Consider the following 21,489-nt stretch of genomic DNA (forward strand, 5'->3'; position numbering starts at 1 on the left):
TTTTCTAGGGAAGTAAAAAGAATTTATTAGACTCTATACCTACACAGTCTGATCAGGAAAAAGAAGTTAACATGAAAAAAAAAGAAGAAAATGAAAATCTGGAGGATAAAGACGAGGAGACAACTGGGGTAGATGAATCCCTCAGCATAAAGGTAGAAGCTGAAGAAGAAAAAGCAAAATCTGGGTAAGAAATTTGTTTTTGGTTAAGATGCATTTTGGCTGAGTGAATTCTAGTAATTTGCTTTTTGTTTGTGTGTGTATGTCTGAATCTAAATTTGACAAAATACAGGATTATTGAGTGGTTTGCGTTTATTATGTAAGTACCATTTGCCTCCTTCAGAGACCCTGCTAATGCTACTTTGTAGCAAAAGGTCATATTTTTGATCCATTCTTCTTGCTCTCATCATGGAAATTTATGAAATTTTGAGCTAGAGAAAAAGTACTTACTACATTAAGCTCTGCTGAATAACCAGATAATATAAATTGGGAAGATGGCTTTCTGTAATGTTTTGTAGATGGAATGTTGGCTCTAGATTTTAAGAGTTGTACTGATTTCTTAAGCAAAAAATAAGAATGGAAAAGTGCTAATAATTAGTTTTCAAAAGGCCAAAATTGTTATATTGTGTTTAATGTGACAGTAGCAATTTCTTGTTTTGGTCAGTTTGGAATGAACTTATTTATTTAGCAATGTAATTTATGCACTGCCAGTGAACCCCTGGATTTTGTAGGTGATTTTTGGCATCTGGTCTTATTTCTGAGATTTAAACAACCGAAACATCTCCATCGTTAATGGTCCATTTAAATAAGTACAACCAAATGTTTTTGATCATTTTAGTATTTTTCTGAAATTTGGCCACAGGTGCAGACAAGCAGGGAAGGGAAGCAAAATATGCTTCCTGAATATAGTGAAAGGTGTTTGTTTAGTATACTTTGTTACATATCTTTGTACAAATGTGTATATCAAGTACTCCTTACTGCTATTGGAGATTATCTCAGCTATTAAGAAACTTAGTAAGTTCTTAGCTTTTTGCCTAAAATCTCTTGATCATTTTAGTGTCCTCTCACATTTTGGCTGTAGCATGCAGATAAACATGGAAGGAAAACCTGGGTTTAGATAAATACAGTATACGTGTTTTCTCATTATACTTGGTGTTGTAGTCCTGTGTGCACGTGTATATTTGAAGTACTCCTATCTGCTACTGGAGACTATTTCAACTCTTAAGAAACTTAGGATTCAGCTTTTTGCCTAAAAATCTGATTTTCATATCTGCATGTATTTCTGGAATATCTACTGTGTGGGAGGCGCTGTGATAAGCCTGTATTTTTGTTACTAATAATTAATTTTTCGAGTTGGTGTTTCAGCTGATTTTATAGCGTAAACTATATATTGTAGGTTTTAAAAAATTCCTTAACTATATAGCTTTTTAATTTACCATATATATTTATAAATGTATCATACCACAAACTGAAATTTTCCTGCTGTGACTGCCCTAATTTGGTAGATGTTCTTCAGAAGTGTTATGTGTTGGGAATGTCCAAGGTTGATTTCTGAATTTTATTAGATAAGTGCAATAGAAAATTTTACAATTATAAAGAATCATATGTATTTCTCTAGCATGTAAACTTTCTCTAAGTAAGTAGCTACTACCAAGAACTTTCCATGTCCTTCTCTTGTAGTCTAGGTATAGGAGATTAAATAAGTTAATTCAGGTAAAATGCCAGGTTCAGTGCCTGGCCCATAGTAGGTGTTAATAAATTATAGGTTTTAAAAAAAATTGTTCCATTGTAAGGAGTGTGACGTCAAAATGGGAAAGTTTGATATTTCTTTGTGAATTCAGATGAAAAATACTGATACACTTGGTTTCTCAAAATACAGTTCTTTAAACGATAAGTAACTGTGTGTGTGTGCATGTGTGCAGGTGCAGCATGCATGCGGGTGTGAGTGAGTTATATATACAAATTTAATTTTTAAAATCTGTATGCTGGTTGCATTTTATACTTTCAAAGGGTATCTTTGTTCTGTGTTCTATCTTGTTTAGTGAATTTACCTCTGATTTTTGCCACTGAATTACTAGAGGAAAGAGCAGAATATTTTATTTGGCTGATAGTAATTGTGTTGTTTGCTTTTTTATCCTTTAGTGTATTACTTAAGTGCTCTTCATTTGGTTTGTGTCTGAGGTTGATATTCAATGCAAAATTTTATTTTTAATTTTTGATTGCTTTATTATTACAGAGTATTAGGGTTTTATTCCAGATTAAAGATTGCCCCGGCTGCCACTTAAAGTAGATTGTGCTTGCTATTATTGGCATTTAGCAGTTGTGCTCAGTGCACTGTATAATGTAAGACCTAGTTTAGAGTTTGTCTTCATTTAAAAAAATCTTAGGCGTTTTATTCTATATCTCTCTTTTCCCAATATATAATGATTCTGAGGTACATGATAAATCTTTTCAGTGCATAGTAAATTGCTTCTTTTGTTGTGGCCACTAGAATACACTTCCTTTTCTCCCTGATACGCAGAGCTGTAAGTTTATGATTTAAACAAGTAATATTCTTCCTCCCCCAAAAATGCCTTAAGCATTTTAATTTATATATATATATATATATATAAACATTTATTTATTTAAAATTGTTAATAATAGTTTATCATCCATAATACCCTTTCTGGTAACTTTCTAGATATTTCAGCCTTGCTAATAATTATTTCTTCATTATAGACATGTTAATGTATTTTTTATAGTAGAGTTCCTATTTTTATCTCAGATTATAGCTGGTTTTGTTTAGGTCTTAAATTTTTTTTTTAATTTTTTATTGTTAATCACCATACATTTTTAGGTCTTAATTTTTAAGTACCTATTCATTTGAATATAAATGAGTCTTTAAAAATAGAAATAATTCTTGAGATTCTGTAGACTTTGTGATGTATTTCAGAGAAAACTGATGCATTTGTTACTTCTGTAAACTTAGACTTAATTTCACAAGACTATTAGGTTTCCCTTCATCCCTCCTGGCTCACTATGTAGAAGCAAAGGGGTAGGAGAATAAAAAACCATCATAGTGTTGCTTATGTTACTATAGATTATTTTTGTTGCTTACACAACTGCATACTTAGGAATGATAATAAAGTATGTTATTGCTAAAAAGTTTGCACAGAAGAATATAAAACCAGTTATCAGTAGAGAAAGCATTTTATATAAATATTGTATTAATCAACTTTTAAAGCATACTTAGCTGTGTTGCGGTTCTGTTTTATGATCTTTATTTGTCAGCTCTAAAGTGATGGCTTCTTTTTGAGAGAAAAATTGTTGTAAAAAGTATAGACATAGTTTTTATACTGTACAGCAGATAAAAACTTAGAAGTAAATACAGTTGAATTTCATTTTGAAGTTTTTTAAAAATAATAGTGTTTGGAAAGATTTATAATTGAAGATTTTCTCCAACTTGTTTAATACAGATTTGTGGCTAATATAAAATGAATGCGAATGCTCAGTTTTAAAAAGTACACAATATTGAGAAGATTGAAATGGTCGCAGTGCTGCTTCTAGAATGATTTGACTTTTGGTTTGATATTACTTGGACTTGGCCTTATATACATATTTCATTGGAACTTCAAAGTTGAGAGAATTGGTAGAAGACTGTCAGTAAATATACGGTAAAGAAAGCAGAAATTGTAGCAGAGTTTAGAAGAATAGAAAGAAAAAACTTGATGGGCTATTGATGTGAAATTAGTCAGATATTCCTATGAAAGGTAAAATAATATTTCATTTAGCATAACTTTGGAAATTTTGGTTGGAGCACCTTTTAGAACTCAGTAAGACTAGCTGTTGGCTAGTAAAAGTTTTGTTTTAAACCACATGAGGCTGGAAATATTTGAATAAAAATAACTTTTAGTCTGAAAATGGCTCTGAGGTGTAATGATTTTTGTTTTTGTCAACACTTTTGTATAAAACATATTCATAATAAAACCTGAAACAGTTGTTACAGTCGACCTTACTAGTTTCTGATACAACTTCTGTTCTGGCTGCTGGAAATTTTTCCTTTGATGCATTTTTCAATCTTCATTTTCTCTAAATTTATCTTTCTGTAACCATGGTCATCTTATACAGTTTTAGTTTTTAACGTTACGTTGAAACTCAGAATTTCATACACATGGAACCTGCTGTTCCCGGAGCAGTCACAGCCACGATTTTTATCATTTTATGTGGTTTGGAACTGAAAAGCTTATGAGGTGTCTTTTATTAACTGCAATTTTTTAAACCTTTCAAGAGATGAAACGAATAAAGAGGAAGAGGAAGATGATGAAGAAGCAGAAGAGGAGGAGGAGGAGGAGGAGGAAGAGGAGGAAGAGGATGAGGACAACAATGAGGAAGAGGAGTTTGAATGCTATCCACCAGGCATGAAAGTCCAAGTGCGGTATGGACGAGGGAAAAATCAAAAAATGTATGAAGCTAGTATTAAAGATTCTGATGTCGAAGGTGGAGAGGTCCTTTACTTGGTGCATTACTGCGGATGGAATGTGAGGTAACTTGAGTTTTAGCTAGTGATTACTACCTAAAAACACTTGTAAAATAATTTTCTACTTTAAAATTGAATTAACGAATTGCAGACCTGTCAGTATTCTAATTGAGGTCATAGTAAAAAATATGTAGATTTTAGCATGTAAATGCCTCACATAGTGACTTCCTACTTAACTGTTTTTAATACTTACAAGATATCCCTAGTGTCTAGAAAACTGAAATCTGTCCCGTTGATTTTTATGCTATACATGTAGATTAACAGAGGCAACATTGGTGAAATGATAGAACAGTCTTTTTTCAAGTTCAAAAGACTTTGGAGCTTCTTGATGGCTGCAGGTTACTACTAGGCTTCTTGCTCTCTTGCGTTTTCAACTACATTGCCACGATAACCTCTTCCTTGTAATCTCAAGTCATCATACTTCTTTCCCTCAGTAGGCAGGGATTTTAAGGTTGTGATTTCTTAAGAAGCTTTAGCCATTTTCAGAGGGCCTTTATTTCCTCATTAACAGCTCTTGCGTTACAGCCTTCTTCAGAAGCCTCAGAAATTTGTCTATTTGAGACAATACGGTGGAAGTGTAAGCAAGTCTGCTTGACTAAAATAGAGTGCACTTTCTGACTGCTGCTAACCCTAGGGGGATGAAAGGCAAGACTAAGGTTTGGCTTTAGGTTGTGGTCAATGACTTAAGTTCTTTTCTAACACAAGTTTTCTTTGGTTTATCCAGAGATTTTGTATTTGACTTTTATCCAAAATTGGCAAGCCCGTTTTAGGGTCTGGTCATTTAGAGGATCTTTTAAGGAAAACTGAATTCATTTTGGAATATTTGATATTATATTTGAAATACAGCCAATGATAGGGTTGTTGCCCTTGAAAAGTTCACCATGTAAGTTTCAAGCGGTGGGTTTCAAGGTGTGCGTAGGGTCTTCAAGAAGGAATATAGTTCCCATGCTTTTTATTTAAATTGTATTCTGTGATTTGGAAAGTTACTAAGAAAACATCATCTCAAATGCTATTTCTTAAAACAAAACTGTCGTCTCTGTTTCTTAAAAGTCCATTTTGTGTCGTCCTGTTGTGGCAATAGGAAGCTCTAGGAAGCGTGGCTAATCTGATTACCTTTCTTATTTAGAAAAAAGTATAATTCTGATCCATTCTGAAGCTTGGAAGAAAATAACAATTTAAGTCATCAGGAAATGTCCAGAAGTTTTGTTTGGGACCCGTTCTTTATTATTTCTGACAAGCAAGATAAAGTTTTGGATTTTAAGAACGCTGTTATATCCTAAGTGTTGTCCTGAAACATGAGCTTTTCCAGAGAATCAGTCTCAACATCATGTGTAATTTACCCTTTTGTTTGTTGGCTCTTACGCTACCTCTGTGTGCATGATTTTTGTCACCTGAAGGGCTGGCTGTTACTGATCATGCTCAAAGGAAGATACTTGAGATCTCAGATATAGTTGCTGTAAGAATATTTTGCCCAGTCTTTGATATTTAATCATTTTGATCTTACTAAATGATCTTATTAATATAAATACAGAAGGAATTCCCTTTATGCCTAGGATGTAACTGTAAATGTTGAATATATTAGCTTAAAATTAGGAGGGGAAAAAAACGGAATCAGGAAAAATTGATAATTACTGAGGAACACCCACAGGATAGATAAGAGCCACATCATCTTTTACCTCTCCTTGAGTTCTTCAATCCTAGTTATTCTGCTGGTTTATATAATGAGGCAGTTTTTCTAGTGGCCTTTATTAAATGCTTTAAATTTTGTGATCGGTAGAATTTAGGTGTTCTCCAACTTGCAGTATTATCGGGGCTTGATTATTTTCTATTATCTCATTAAACAGAGAGGAGGCCTAGTAGGTGAAAGAATTGAGACATTCATGAAATTATTCTGCAAGGAAGATACACAACTCTATGTTTGTTAAGAAAAGATGGACTAAAGGCGAGAGTTATCTTATCCTAGGAACACTTGGATTTTAGAGGGTAGAAAGAGAATGTCGGTATTTTCGCTTTGAAACTGCTGGGGGGTTGCATAGGGTAAGGAAAGACTTTGAATTGAGGCCTTCAAGTTTTTAATAATAGAGAAAAGAAAATGAGACCTAGTTCAACAAGACAAGCTTAAGTTACTGAGAAGGATGCCATCTACTCCTCACACCTCAAGCGTTTGTATGGTCTGAACTTTCAAAAGAAGAAAACTAACCAACTTGATGAAGACCTGTAGAGTGGATCTCTCCACACTCCAGCATCATAGAGAGAACTGTACTTCTGTAGATCAGCAGTTAATTTTCTTTGAGTCAGTAGAACAGTACTCCTATTTCTCTCTGAAGCTAATCTAATGGGGACCGCAACAAATGCTCACCAGTTCTACAACAAGTTTCCTATTATTCCGGTGATCTTCAGCTTGATCTTTGAATTTACACTTAAGAGACGTGAAATTAGAAATGAAGATTTATGCACGAAAGTTCATGAAAATAGTTTTGTCTCTTCAGTGGAAGTCATTTATTATTATAGCAATTTAGGAAATTTTATATGGAACTATTTATGTGAGTTTTGTTTGATCCTGAAAGGTCACTTTCCAGTGAAGAAATTTTTCTTAAAGAAAATAAGAGTATCTGTCTTAGTTTAAAAAATACTGTTTTTCTGGTACTTTCTACATTTTTCCTTTTTTTCTAAAGTGCTGTGTAAACCTTTATGTTGATATTTTTATTTGTACTCCTATTTCACAATTGAAAATGTTAATTTTTGCTACACAGAGGATAGTGTTTGGGCCAGTTTGTTTTTTACTACCAGAATGGAAAAAAAAAGGCTTACATCCAATTTTATGGAAAACAGCCAGAACTCTGGATCTTAAACCACATACTGGCTTTTAAATGGTATAATACTGCTACAGAATTTTTCAGATGAGGTGGTCGTATATCAGACTATTGTCCGATACACGTAGACTTGGCTAGATTGTCACGTGCTTGGAGAAAAGTCAGTGCTTCTTTTATAAATTGTTTTTAACTCTCCTAAAAATAGCATTCAATCTAGAAAAATGGTGAAATATATAAAAGTAGAAAGACAATTATTAATATTGTAGTATGTTCTCTTTCAGTCTTTTAAAAAACATAGCTCATATGTTTTTAAAAATTATAATCATACTTTAGTAATTTTTAATAGTAGCCTTTCTGTTTGTTTTCTCATAGTGATGTTAATATTTTATAGAAGTTTTTAGTACCATTAGCTAATTGATCCCTTTCATTCTCAAGTTTCTAAGTCATGCCATAAACGTGGGAGTGATTTTTGAAAATAAAGCTACACTTTGAAATTCCACTGCTATAATCTCTGTTGCACGTGTTGTGTGTATCCCCCCGTTCAGTGATACAGCTAAGTGTATTACAGCTGTCTAGACCGCTTGGCTTGGGATTTAAAATACACCAGTATTCGGTTATGTATTGAGGCTGATTCATTTTTCTCCCATTTCTAGTTTGGCTTTCCATAATCAAGGGGTTGGGAATTTGACTTGAGATTTTTTTAATATTGAGATTCATCAACTACATTAAAAAGATATCTCCAAGTAAAAGAGAAAGGGAAAAGCAACACTGAAATTTCAACTGTAAAACTCCTAAGTAGCAAGTTAGTTCAATTCCATGTTATAAGTTATAGGAAACTGAAAATAAGATAAATTATACTTAAATATTTTACTTGCAATAAAAATGCATTTCATTTAAAAAAATATTTTACCTCTCTAAGCAAATCGCCTCCTCCTTTGAGGGAATAGGGGTGGGGGAAACTAGTCAAAAGTTTCCACAAATGGCTTCAAACCCACTTTGTGCTAACATTCAGCTGCTTTTTAACAAACATCTGTTCCTTAATTTGTCATACAGAAGTTCAGTATCATGTGCAAAATACCATGCTGGGACTGAAGGTAAAAAGAAGTGGTCCCTATTAAGGAATTGATTGTCCAGGCAAGGGAATTACCCCACCAGGATTTACAAACACTCTCCCTCCCGAGGCTCTCAGCCCTCCTTTTGTGTTGCTTACCTTCAGTCACTCCTTATAATCATTTCTTTTGACCCACATGCTTTTCTGTTGCTCTTGTGTTGCTTTGTATTCCTTCCTTGACAAAACCACTGGAACGCTGCTTAATTCTCATGCTGTTACTCCTGGCCTGCATCTGTGCAGCTGATCCTGTCTGGAGAAAGCAAACAACCACGCTCACTTCTTTTAAATTCATGACTGTGAACTTCAAGTGGCCACGATACGTCTCTCCTCCATTCACTCTCCTTCTTTCTCAGAAGACTGTTTCATACTGTTTCTTATCTCTCTTCAAATGCCCAGCATCTCTTCCCCATCCTCATTTTCAGTTGGTGACCTTACTTTATAACCTCATTGAAAAATTGAAGTGAGGAGAGAATTTTGCAGACTTTCCACATCTGCCTTCTTATACGTGCACCTGCTGCCACACTCTCTGCCTCTTCCTCTTTAGTCATCTATGAAAACAGGCATGCTACTATCTCAAGCCATTCTTCTAATTGTCGTGCCTTCTCTCCTAAGTCAGAGACATGGGCCCAGAAATTTTCCCTTTTTGCCTCTCTTTTGTCAGTTTCTCGCTCCGTTTTGAAGCATCCACGTCTGGACCTGCAGTTATTATTATTATTTTATTTATTTATTTAATTTATTATTTTTTTTATTTGACAGAGAGAGAGACGGGGGAGTGGGAGAGGGAGAAGCAGGCTTTCCGCTGAGCAGGGAGCCCGATGCGGGGCTCGATCCCAGGACCCTGGGTTCATGACCTGAGCCAAAGGCAGCCGCTTAACAGACTGAGCCACCCAGGCGCCCCTGGACCTGCAGATGTTTCTCCCATCTCAAAACTCACTTGAGCTTTGCCTGCTTTTACTACTGTGCTATTTCTTTGCTTCATTTCCATCCAGCAAAACTATGAGTTCACACCTGTCACCCAGTTTCTCTCCGGTTGTTCTATGTAAACCCGCTCCACTAAGGCCTTTGCCCCTGTCACACCTCCCTGTCACAGCTGAATTGCATCCTTCCTTCTTGATCTCTTGTTACTTGTCTCATTAGTGGTATTTGACCCAGCTGGTCGCTCCTTCCATGAGAGTTTTCACTTGCGTTCTGGCTGCGACGGCGACAACTGTTTTCCCGGTTTGTTTTCCTTTTCTACCCTCCCTCAGTTATCCTCTTTTGTTTCTTCTTGTGTTTTCTTCTGTGTAGTCGTGCTCTTCTTTTATCCTTCTGATACCCATTTTAACTTCTTTTACATTCCATTCCTATTTTTTCAGTCCTAATTTGAGTCACTTTTCTGATACTGAATTTTTCCAAATTATTTTTTGGAGCCAAAGGGATTTGACCTTCTGGGATATAACTTACACCTAGGACTGTGGGCAATTTTTTTTTTTTAATTGTTCAAGTTTTCTAAAACATTAGGACCACATTACTTTCCAATACAAAAGTACATTTAACTTTAAAACATGAAAAAATCCCACTTCCATATTCATTCTTTTAGTATCCCTTACCACATCTAGAAAAATGCATGCCTGCATATGGTAAGTAGGAAACAAATACTGAACTAAATTGGACCTCCCAGCAACATAATAGAAGTAGAACAGAAGTTAAAATCTAAATAAAAGGGACTGGTCTATAAAAATGACACCTATAGAATATAGAGACTGATGGGGGATTGGCACGGCTGTGGCCTGGCTCTCACTGGAGCCTCTTGATGCTTTTATATGGGGTAACTCTTTAACTCTCTGAGGAACTGTCCAGCTGTTTTCCACAAAGGCTACACCATTTTACATTCTTGCCAGAATTGTCTCGGGATTCTGGTTTCTCCATACCCTCACCAACATTTGTTATTTTCTGTTTTTAAAAAATATTTATTATAGCTAACCTAGTGGGTACCTCATTTGGTTTTGATTTGCATGTTTATAATGACTAGTGATGTTGAGCATCTTTTCGTGTACTTATTGCCTATTTGTATGTCTTCCTTGGGGAAATGTCCATTCAAGCCCTTTGCCCGTTTTTGAGTTGTTTCTGTTGTTGTTGAGGGGTAGGAGTTATTTATGTGTTCTGTATGTTAATCCTTTCTCAAATATATAATTTGCGGATAGTTTCTCCCATTCTGTGAACCCGCAGAATTGTCTTTTCACTCTCTTGATAGTGTCTTGATGTACAATAGTTTTAATTTTTGATAAAGTCCAAATTCATCGATTTTTTTTTCTTTGTTGTCCATGCTTTTGGTGGTATATCCTAGAAAATACCGCCAAATCCAGTGTTGTGAAAATTTCCCCATGTTTTCTTTTTTTTTTTTAAGATTTTTATTTATTTATTTGAGAGAGAGAGAATGAGAGATAGAGAGCACGAGAGGGAAGAGGGTCAGAGGGAGAAGCAGACTCCCTGCTGAGCAGGGAGCCCAATGTGGGACTCGATCCCGGGACTCCAGGATCATGACCTGAGCCGAAGGCAGTCGCTTAACCAACTGAGCCACCCAGGCGCCCTCCCCGTGTTTTCTTTTAAGAATTTCTTCTAGCTCTAATACCTAAGTTTTTGACCCATTTTGAGTGAATTTTTATATGTAAATATGGTAGTCAGTTCTTTTTTATGATCTCTTTTTGTCATATGAGGAGCCCATCTCCTAATTAGTAACCAAAATGGGGTTGAGGGTGAGAGACTAGAATGAATCTGATTGGAAATACTCCTGCTCTGTGACTTTCCTTCTGCTCTGTCTCCTTTTGTCCCTTTAAGAATTTTTATGTCACTTCAGCTTAATTTCTCTATTCCTTCTGTCTGCAGAATGTTCTACAGCCTTACTTTTTTTTTTCTTTTACTTCCATGTAATCTGATCCTTGTCATACTTTGATTGTGTAAGCCGTTGTTGGTCTTAGGAATGTTGATAAAAGAGTACAGAGTTGTTCTCTTCCTGTGCTTTGAAATGATTATTCTGGTAATGATAGAAAGAAAAGCAAAGTACTCTAGGAACTTTTCTGCTTTATTGCTATAGTACGGAAGTTAAAGAACTATAAATGAAGACCATTTGACAGTGGTTTCTAACTGAATATCTGCAAACTTGTTTTAGAGGGCGGGGAGGACACATTGCCCCTGTCTTTTTAACCAAGACTTTCAATTCCCTTTGCATGTTTTTCCTCCTGTGTGCCATTCATTTTTTCTTTATACCTCACTGTCATGATTTCAAAGCTCTCAACTTCCCCAACCCTCCGTCACAGTCTCCCAGCTTATTCACTTTTTTAGAATGGAAAACATACTAAATTAAAAAGTACTATGGCAGTCAAAGGACCGTGTTACCACTCATGTGAAAAATTCTTGTGCAGTATGAAGATGCTTTGTATCAGACAGTCCTACCTGTAGAGACAATTAAAGCAGTGAATAAAGTGAACATAATAATTTCTACTTTAAAAATATGACTTTTGAGTCGACTGGTTTTTCAGTGCAAGTGAATATAAATATTTCCTTCCTGAAAAAAGATTAGTAACTCGGGTATTTTTGCATTCAGATGGGCTTTCTTTCTTTGTGTTTACTTAGAGTGTTTACTAAATTGAACCTGTTCCATTCAGTAGTTTTTGTAGACTTGGCAGGTACATTTAATGTAAAACGTGAATGTGGACCTGTTCATTTGGTGGTTTTGTAGATGGGTAGGTCCATCAGTATATTTGTCTAACTGTGCATAAATACTGTCCCCTAAACTTATCAAGTGTTAATAAAGTAAACTTTTCGGGTACTTTTAAAAGTCAGTATCTGCGTCACAAAATACAGTGAATGCCGCAGTTGTTAACCATTTGCAGTGATCTCTATAAATGAGCCTGGTACAATGCTCTGTGATGTGTTCTTAACATTACATATTACCTCTGCCTAAAGACCTACACCTTTGTTTCATTTTACAAAGTTAAACTCTGCGGGAAAACCAATTGATATAAATTACTATACCGTGCTCTTGGGCTGCTTGTGTCAAATATTAAATATGATTATGCTATAATATCCAAGTTATTGTCATTCTGTTATATTTTTAATTATGCTGAACACCATTCCTGTGTCTTTTAATGTGGATTTAATATTAAGTGTTATATGAAGTGGAAATACAAAATGTTAATGACATGCTTAGAATTTTATTTTTTCAATAATATAATGCTTTTATTTTTGTTTCATTACATCTTAAGAACATGACAGAAGGCATTAAATTATGTTCAGTGGGTCTTTTATAAATTTTGCTTTAGATATTCTTTCAGATTAAAATTATATGTGTAAATTCAGATTATTATAGAAAATTCAATGAAGTGGGCAAATATTGATAAAATGGCTTATAAAGTTTATAATTTAATAACTTGTTACTTTTCATATGACTTGGTCTTTTTTCCTATTACAGTGTCATACTTTTTTTTTTCCTATATTTTTTTACTTTAAAGAGGGGGAAAAATTTCTTTCCTTGCTAAGATAGCCTAAATTTCCACTTTAGATGTTAGGTTTTTAAAATCTGAGTTAGTTATATGACATATATTAACTTTTTATACAGATAGACAAGATATAAAGTACGTATTGTTTAGCTCTTATTAAATGAGTCTAATCCTTACAGAAAACAAAATACAGATGATTTCAATATTCTAAATTAATGGTTCTTAGATTTTGTATTTTTTATAATTTGTATACATATTTCAAATAGCTTTTTAATATGTCACTTGGTTTTGCTTATGAAATTATTTTTTAAATATTTTTATTCTGCATGTAATTATTATTTTTTTAAATCTCTAAGGTTATGTCTTTGGGGTATGTATTAAAGCACACTGATAATATTTCTTTGAAAGTGGTTTGGTTGGGTTTAAGAAGAACCAGAATCTGAATTGATTTGGGCAACAGAACCATTTTGGTTTCTTACCTGGTTGACTAACATTCTTTTCCGTTTTTATCATTGCTAAATGATTTCTTAGATGATTTGCCAACACATCCAAACAAAAATCAGAAAGCTGTTTTTCTCTGTTTTTCTCTGGTGAGAGCAAGTATGTTACGGTCTCTGAATGGTTCCTTCTAGCTTTGTATGAATATTTTAATTCAACACATTTAAAAATTCAAATATCTATGTGGCTGCTGCTTTCAGAAAGTTCAGAAGGTTTGTATTGTTAATTTTGTAATTACTGCTTAGTGTCGTCTTCTCTGTTACATGGTAAGCTCCTTGTGGGAAGGAGCCATGCTGCTTTCATTCCTGAATACTCAGTGCCTAGTGCAGAATTTGTCACACAAATAGTACCTAAGAGGTATTTATCAAATGAATAAGTCTTCATGCATACTTTTAGTCACGGAGTTTCATGTAATTTTTTACTTTAGGGATCATCTGGTCCAGCTCCTTCATTTTATATAGCTCAGGGAGCAGACGTTTATAAGTTAAATGAGTTGCTCATGCATCTGTTCTTTCATGTTTGTTCCATTAGTTGAATATTAGATGATCTCAATAGAGATATTCTCAGGTATGCCATATATATACTTTGAAAATATTTTCCTTAATACTTTAGTTAAATATCTGATGAGATACTTGTCTAGATTTTATCCATTAATTACAGTGGATTTATTGATCATTGAAAAAGTATGCTCTAATTACTAACAGACTTAATTTTCTAATTTAGTATTTGTTTTTTTAATTCAGTATTTTAATACTTGTTTTTCTTTTTTTTTTTTTAAAGATTTTATTTATTTATTTGAGAGAGAGAATGAGAGAGAGAGAGAGAGCATGAGAGAGGGGAAGGTCAGAGGGAGAAGCAGACTCTCTGCCGAGCAGGGAGCCCGATGCGGGACTCGATCCCGGGACTCCAGGATCATGACCTGAGCCGAAGGCAGTTGCTTAACCAACTGAGCCACCCAGGCGCCCCAATACTTGTTTTTCTTAGTTTTTCAGTATTTGTTTTTATTTATTTATTCTTAAAGATTTTATTTATTTATTTGAGAGAGAGCAAACGAGTGAGAGAGTGCACACGCACACACAAGCGGGGGAGTAGGGAGAGAGGGAGAAGCAGGCTCCCTGCTGAGCAGGGAGGCCCATGTGGGGCTCTATCCCAGGATCCCGGGACTACAGCCTGAGCCAAAGGCAGATGCCCAACCGACTGAGCCACCCAGGCGCCCCTCAGTATTTGTTTTTAAATGGAAGAATTCAGTAATGTTTTTATTGTGCCCTGGCAAACTGTATTTCCTTTTGTTACAAAGAGGCCAGTTACTGGCTTGTGATCATAATTTCTAAAGGTAATGTCCAGTTAAAGGCAGGACAGTTTTTATCAATAATCCAAACTACTTGGTTTTCTTCAAACATTCTCAGAACTCTTTCATCGCTTGGATCCAAAGCTGTAAGTCATTTTGTTTGTAGGCCCACTGCTCAGCTTACATTTCTCTCCTAGTTCTCCGACTACATGATCACTAAACATGACAACTGACAGCAACAGGCCCGCTAACCTTGAATAGAAATCTAGGTATTTAGTGAGAAAAAGTGGTTTCTCTGAAGTCTGAAGACCTGTTAACCCAAAATATCTGTTAAGAAGTGTTCTTCCTATGCAGTGGAGAGACCCCATCCAAATATGTGTTGATTCCCTCCATGGTACTTAAAGCAGAATCGAGAATATTGGAGCGCCCCTGACTATTGTAGCTGAGGGAAGGATAGCATGCCTTGTGTATTTGAGGATGTCTGAGAAAAGGACTAGAAACATTTTCAAATAAAAAAAAAATGTATTGCATTTAGTTATTAAGATTCTTATATTCTTTAAGAATGTATTTTGAAGGATTAATGGATATCTTAATATGGTACCCTAAGGAGAAATTGAGAACGAGTTTATGGTATTCTGTTTCTTAGCTGCAATTTTCTGCTCTTAGCCACTTCCAGTAATTTCAATTTTTATGGTGTTCAGGATATTTGGATTTGAGCTGAATTTTCTCATTTTCTATCTTCATTGATTACTTTCTTATTATGCCTATAGTAAATGGTCTCTTTTTAATATATATTGAATATACTGTATTAAAAGTCAAAGTTTATATAGGATGAACAGCATCAATTTCGTGTAGTTCTGAACTAGATTCCCTTCATTCAAGTATTTATTCTTAGTATTTGATAGGGAGTCAGAGATCTTGACCCACTAATCTCGCTTCCTTTTCTTAAATATCTGGCCCGAGTAAAATCAAAATTAAATTGGCCTACCTCTTTCTTACATAAGTTACTGTCTGTAGGAAATGTTGTGCGGTTGTTGGGGTTTTTTTGTTGTTATTTTGTTTTTGGCACAGTTTTTTTGTTTTTCTCTCACATGAACTTATGTATCTCTCCTTTCTGTTCTTTGAAAGTATTCTATAAAGAAAATGGGACACTTGCATGTTACTCTGAGTAGTTACATAAAGGGAAGGAACATTTCTTACTTTTAAAATACAGTAGTGATCATGGGACGCCTGGGTGGCTCTGTTGTTAAGCGTCTGCCTTTGGCTCAGGTCATGATCCCAGGGTCCTGGGGTCAAGTCCCACATTGGGCTCCTTGCTCAGTGAGGAGCCTGCTTCTCCCTCTCCCTCTGCTGCTCCCCCTGCTTGTGCGCTCGCTCTCTCTGACAAATAAATAAATAAAAATCTTTTAAAAAATAAAATAAAATACAGTGATCAGTTATAGTTCTCAGTTTATTCTCTAATCTTTTTTCCTTGTAAGATTAATCAGACAACTAAAGTGCCATTTAGGACCTCATTAAGTTTTGAAATATTTGTCTGGGTTAATGTTTGTGTCAGCGATCTCAACTTTTATTTGGTAAGGGCATTTGTAACCTGAAAGCTCTCCCTTAACTAAAATTCTCACATTGTTTTCAGTTCTCCCTCATCACAGGTTGTGCATTTTTAATGTGGCTTTTCCAGCTGCTGGTCTATTACTCTTCTCTGTGCTTACTCTGGATGGGACCTGTCATCCATGCCCTCTACCATTATTCTGGTATTGACCAGAATGTTTTAAGAGGCAGTCCCTTTCCCATTTTTCTCTGATTCCGTACTTGGTGCTTTTTTGGCAAACCTATTGCTCTCAAAGTCAATTTACTTTCATGGTTTGAGTTTTCTTAATCTGTGAAATACATTCATTGATAGACTTTTAAGGCATGTTCTAGTCCTAAAGGCTATTAATTATAATAACAATATAAATGTTGTGTTACTACATTTTGTAAAAATAGAGAATAAATCTGGTGGAGAAAAAAAATCTAAAAGACCATAGTGTCACAACAGGGGAATGCCCGAACAAACAAAAAACACTGAGAAAGTAGAACAGAAAAAGGCAAATAATAAAGGAGTAATAATATTAGCTAATATTTATAGGACTCTAAGTTACCATGTACGTGTTACTTCAATAGGAAACATATTTAAAGAATTTTCCAAGTCATCCCCTAAAACAATACAGAATATTCATTATTTTAAAACAAAACTGTCATCCAAAATAGTAAAACCATAGTGTTTAAGTACTACTATTCCAATATTTTAGAAGTGTGTGTAGTTCCTTTCATCTAATTCCAGAATTTGTCTTTTTTTCTTTTCTGCCTGGTCCCAACGCTCTTTCCACATCCACAGTCACTACTTTAAGTTCTCCTGATAGCCAGTCCTCTCACAGGACTGTTAGAGAAAATGATTACCAGATAGCATCTGTACACTGATGGAGGTTAGGCAGTGGGCATCAGCCTGTACCAAGGCAGCAGCTTTTATTTTATTGATGTGTATGTTTCTTTTAAGTTATATCCATTCTCTCTGAGTCATACAGAAATCTTGCTCCCTCATAGTGAACATCTTAACTATGGAGGCAATAACTGTTTTTTTGCTTGTTTGATGTATGTGGTGTTCCACGTTAAGATAGACAAATAAAAGAATATCGTGGTGATGATCTTAAGTTGAAAGCTACTATTTTGCCCTAATTTGAAATATAATTCATGTCAGAAACCCAAGTTGAATAGTAAAGATGTCTGATACTACAGAACTAACTACGTAACAGTCTTCAGTAAAGAAAGGTAAAAAATACTATATCCTTGTTTAGCTTACGTTGATGTTCTGTATAGCCATCATGAACTATCTTCAGTTATCTCATAAGAAGATAGGAAGCTTGTTTTGTTTTCTTTTAAACAAAGTACACAGCATTGACTTCCATAAGTATATCCAAGTAAGAGCAACTTCTAGGAGTTTTCATTCAACTTTGTGAAGGGCAAAGATATTTTCTGTTCCTTTTTTCACCTTCACTCCAATTTTGGAAGGAACTAAATTGCTTTCATCTCAAGCATAATGCAATTTTCAGTATTCATGGGAAAGTTAAAAGTACTATAAATATTTAGGTGGGTGCTACTGTACCAGTATAAGTACCAAAAGGGGTGTGTTGAGTAGAATAATAGTATTTGTTTTAAAACTTTTCAAAGTTCTTACCATGTTTGATTTTTGAAAACTATATGTGCTATGCAGTCTTATTTTTTTATTTTTCTTTTTTTAAATACAGTCTTATTCGATACAGAATACACTAAGTCTGATGTTGAGATTGGCTTGACCAGGGCCACATAACTAGCCTGCAGGGATTATGTGAAGACTTTCCTAGAATTCATTCCATTCTTCCTCATTCTCTCTCATTATCACTGTGGCCCTCAACAGCTTCCAGCAGATACAGACATAATCCCTTGCCTGGGGGTGTGCCCTCAGCTTTACTAATACCAGTGTGTGTACTGGCCAGTAGCACTTTGCCTGGGGGTTGTTACAGGCGTACTTTCCAGGCCTCCTCTAGAGCAAGAATATCATTTATTTGTCAGGTAATGACCCAAGTCATTTACTTCCTGGCTTAGGGCGTTTATACTTCATTTAGTACCTCTAATAATGAGGGCATTCTAATTTAAAAGCTCATCTTCAGTTGTTCATGTTCTGGAGTTAAAAATGTCAGGGAGTTTTCCATTTTGCACAATAAATGTATATAACTTTTGAACATAAAAAGGTTAATTCATTTTTAATGTTTCTTCTAGTTGAGTTTTTACAAACTGCTGTTCTTTTTTGCTTTAAACAAATAGCTTTATTGCAGTCAGGAGTAAGTTGCACCCTGTGAAACTCACACAGATTGTCAGCATTGAGTGGAAAGGCCGTCAGGGCTGTTGACCCTTAGCTGTGTGTATATGTAGGAAGCATCTCAGAATATTGAAAAACTTGGCCGAGTAAAGCTTTCCTACTACTATTTTACGGGAAGGTTTTTTTTTTTTCTATTGATTTTGCATTGTCTGTAAGTTATAATATTATGTTCTTCTATCACACAATGTCATTTAAAACTAGAGCATATTACCTTAGCTTCCTGATATTTCTAGGGGAAAAAAACTACTTACTGCTTAAAAACAAAACAAAGTAAAACAAAAAAAATGTAGAAAATATTGTGGTTTCTTTACAATACAAATTTGTATTTTTTGGTAGCAGAGTAAGGAGCGCTAGTTTAGACATCAAGAGATCTTTCTGGTCTTGGTTCAGCCGGTAGCTGACATTATGTCCTTGGGCAGATCACTTCATCTCTCTTTTTGGGCCTTGGTAGCTTTATTCATTGACCCAGGAAGTTGAACTGACTGGTCTCCAAGGTCCTTTCCTGTTCTAAAATGTGATGATTCTATTTATGAATTTCTCTTTAATATGGCATAGTTACTTCTGTGATGTTTTGTGTACTTATACGAGTTTCCTTTAATTTTAGATATGACGAATGGATTAAAGCAGATAAAATAGTAAGACCTGCTGATAAAAATGTGCCAAAGATAAAACATCGGAAGAAAATAAAGGTAAGTGCTTATTTTGCTAAAAGTGCTTATTTTGCTACATCATATCTGTTAATTAAAGAACTTTTCCTCTAAAATGATGCATTAAGTGTGTGTGCTTTAGTGTTAGTGGAGATAGCAGTACTCTTAGAACAGTGAATTTATCAAATGCTAGATTTGGGTATAGTTAAAATTGTCAGCTTATGGAAAGGTCTTTTGGAAGCAGCACTAACTGATCTTTGAGGCTTCTTGAGTCCCAATATTGTGTAAGGCCACCCAGCCAGGTTTCACTTACTTATTCCAGTCCTTTTTGCCCCTCTCATCGCCGCCTAGGAGCCATAAAATAGTATGGCTGGGAGCCTGGCTTAGTGTAATGGCTGTAAACTATCCAGAGGAAGAAAAGGAGGGAGGTATCTGAAGGCAGAGGAGAGCCTCTCTGCACCTCATCTGTTTCTCTTCTTCTTTATCTGACTCTATTCGCAGGAGCTTAGAATGTGTTCACAGGATCTTGTTAGCCCCACCATAGATGGGTACCATGGGGAATCTCTTAATGAGCTTGTGTGGAAATTAATGCTACCGTTGTGCATAATAGAATTACTCCTACTTATTCTAAGACTAAGTCTTTTAATTGTTTCATTAGAAAGTCAACCATTAACTAGGTTTCAAAATGTTTTTTATCTTTTTAATGGCTTTTTTACCTTTGAATGATACATATAGTTGAGGTGTTCAGTAGTTTTTCTGAAATTCAGTCTTTGTATTCACAGTGAGAAGCTGTTTCCTTTCCTGCTGGTGACCCCCAATAGTGCAGGCTTTCCCTCAGAGTGGTTCTTTTCTCACTGTAAAATTGGGTCTGTCCTTCAAATTTTGGTGTAGCAACCCAGGAGCTTCAACTAGGGCTTCTCAAAACCCTTTCATCTTCACTTTTGGTCTTTATTGGCAAGTATGGAAATCAGGATATTTAGCATTATTTTTAGCTACTGGAAGAGTTGTGTGCGAGTGGTGTTAAAAAAGCCGGTTTCTGTACACAAAGCAAGTTTTAGGAGGGAGTATTTCTCAGGTAGAGGAGGGGGTAGGGATGGGAGAAGTGGTATTAGAATATTCCCTAGGGAGTTTTTTTCCTAAGTATTTATTCTCAATTCAGTTCTTGGCCCCTCCCAGGGCATATTACAATTCCTGGTCATTAGGGAAGAGGCATGTGAATTTTGAAAAATCTTCCTATATAACATTCTGATATTGCACACCCCTCTCTCACTCTGTCTCATCTGTCTTCTGATAGCCATTAAAAGTCATATTTGAATTTTGAATAGGGTGGACCTTTTCTGCCCTCAGAATACATGTTACATTATGATCTCTGGAATAAAATAATGAAGTAGTGAAAAGGCTAGCAACAGGAGACAAATGGAGCAGCACTAATTATTGATAGGTTGGGGTCATCTACCTGCACATCAGACTTTTTAGTCCATTCTGAGAATTAAGCCCACATGTCTTAAGTGAGTGGCTCTCACACTTGAGCACCTATCACAGTCATCTGGAGGACTTGTTGGAACTCTCATGGCTTGGTCCCATCCCCAGCATTTCTGATTCACTAGATGTGAGGTTGGTTCCAGGAGTTTGCATTTCTAACACATTCCCATAAGATGCTCATGGTGCGGGCCCAGGGACCACACTTGGAGAACCATTACCCCAAAGCATCGGTAATATGTAATGAATTACCTTCTGTGCATCCAGAATCATGATAGTGATGTGTACCATCTTTGGGAGAAGTGTGAAAATAGTCACTGAGATTCTATAGTCTGTCTCTATAATAGGATTTCAGAGTTGTTTACTGCTCCATCGTGCTCTACATCATCATTTAGGAAGCTTGTCTAAATGATTTTTCCTATAAATTATTTTCAAAACAAATTTAAAAAGCAGTTTCCAGGAAGTATTTTAGTTAGCCTCTCCTCATTTTAGTTGTAAACAGACAGTTTTTTCCCCTCAAACGTTAATTTATCAACGAGGCAGGAAGGTTGCCTCTTGACTTCACTTTATAAGAGATCATTTGTTTACAGTTATTCCCAGTTGTCAGCTAAATGAAGATGTTTGGAATTTTGTCATTCCCAACCCACATTTTATATTGAAAATGTTACAAGTTTTGAAACTACCAGGTTGAAATTTTTTTTAAATGAATATTTAAGCCTTTTAGGATTTAATTTTGAAGAATTTGTAATGTCAGTTATTAGCAGTATGAG

The 21,489-nt window shown here is 35.3% G+C and overlaps 1 protein-coding gene across 5 annotated transcripts in view; it reads left to right on the forward strand.

The window, feature by feature from the left end:
* ARID4B (AT-rich interaction domain 4B) overlaps nt 1–21,489 on the forward strand; it is a 139,297-nt gene that overhangs the window by 95,041 nt on the left and 22,767 nt on the right. For 4 of the 5 annotated variants that reach the window (XR_003519195.1, XM_027590010.1, XM_027590015.1 and 1 more), the window contains exons 16-18: nt 9–184; nt 4,265–4,519; nt 19,198–19,282. Coding sequence is in view for 4 of the 5 variants with exons in the window: in XM_027590010.1 (XP_027445811.1) it covers nt 9–184; nt 4,265–4,519; nt 19,198–19,282 (516 nt within the window). In the remaining variant the exon portion in view is untranslated. The remainder of the gene's footprint in view (nt 1–8; nt 185–4,264; nt 4,520–19,197; nt 19,283–21,489) is intronic. The other variant, XM_027590024.1, reaches the window with a different exon arrangement.

Source organism: Zalophus californianus, chromosome 15 (assembly GCF_009762305.2).
Source record: "Zalophus californianus isolate mZalCal1 chromosome 15, mZalCal1.pri.v2, whole genome shotgun sequence".
NCBI classification, from domain to species: Eukaryota; Metazoa; Chordata; class Mammalia; order Carnivora; family Otariidae; genus Zalophus; species Zalophus californianus.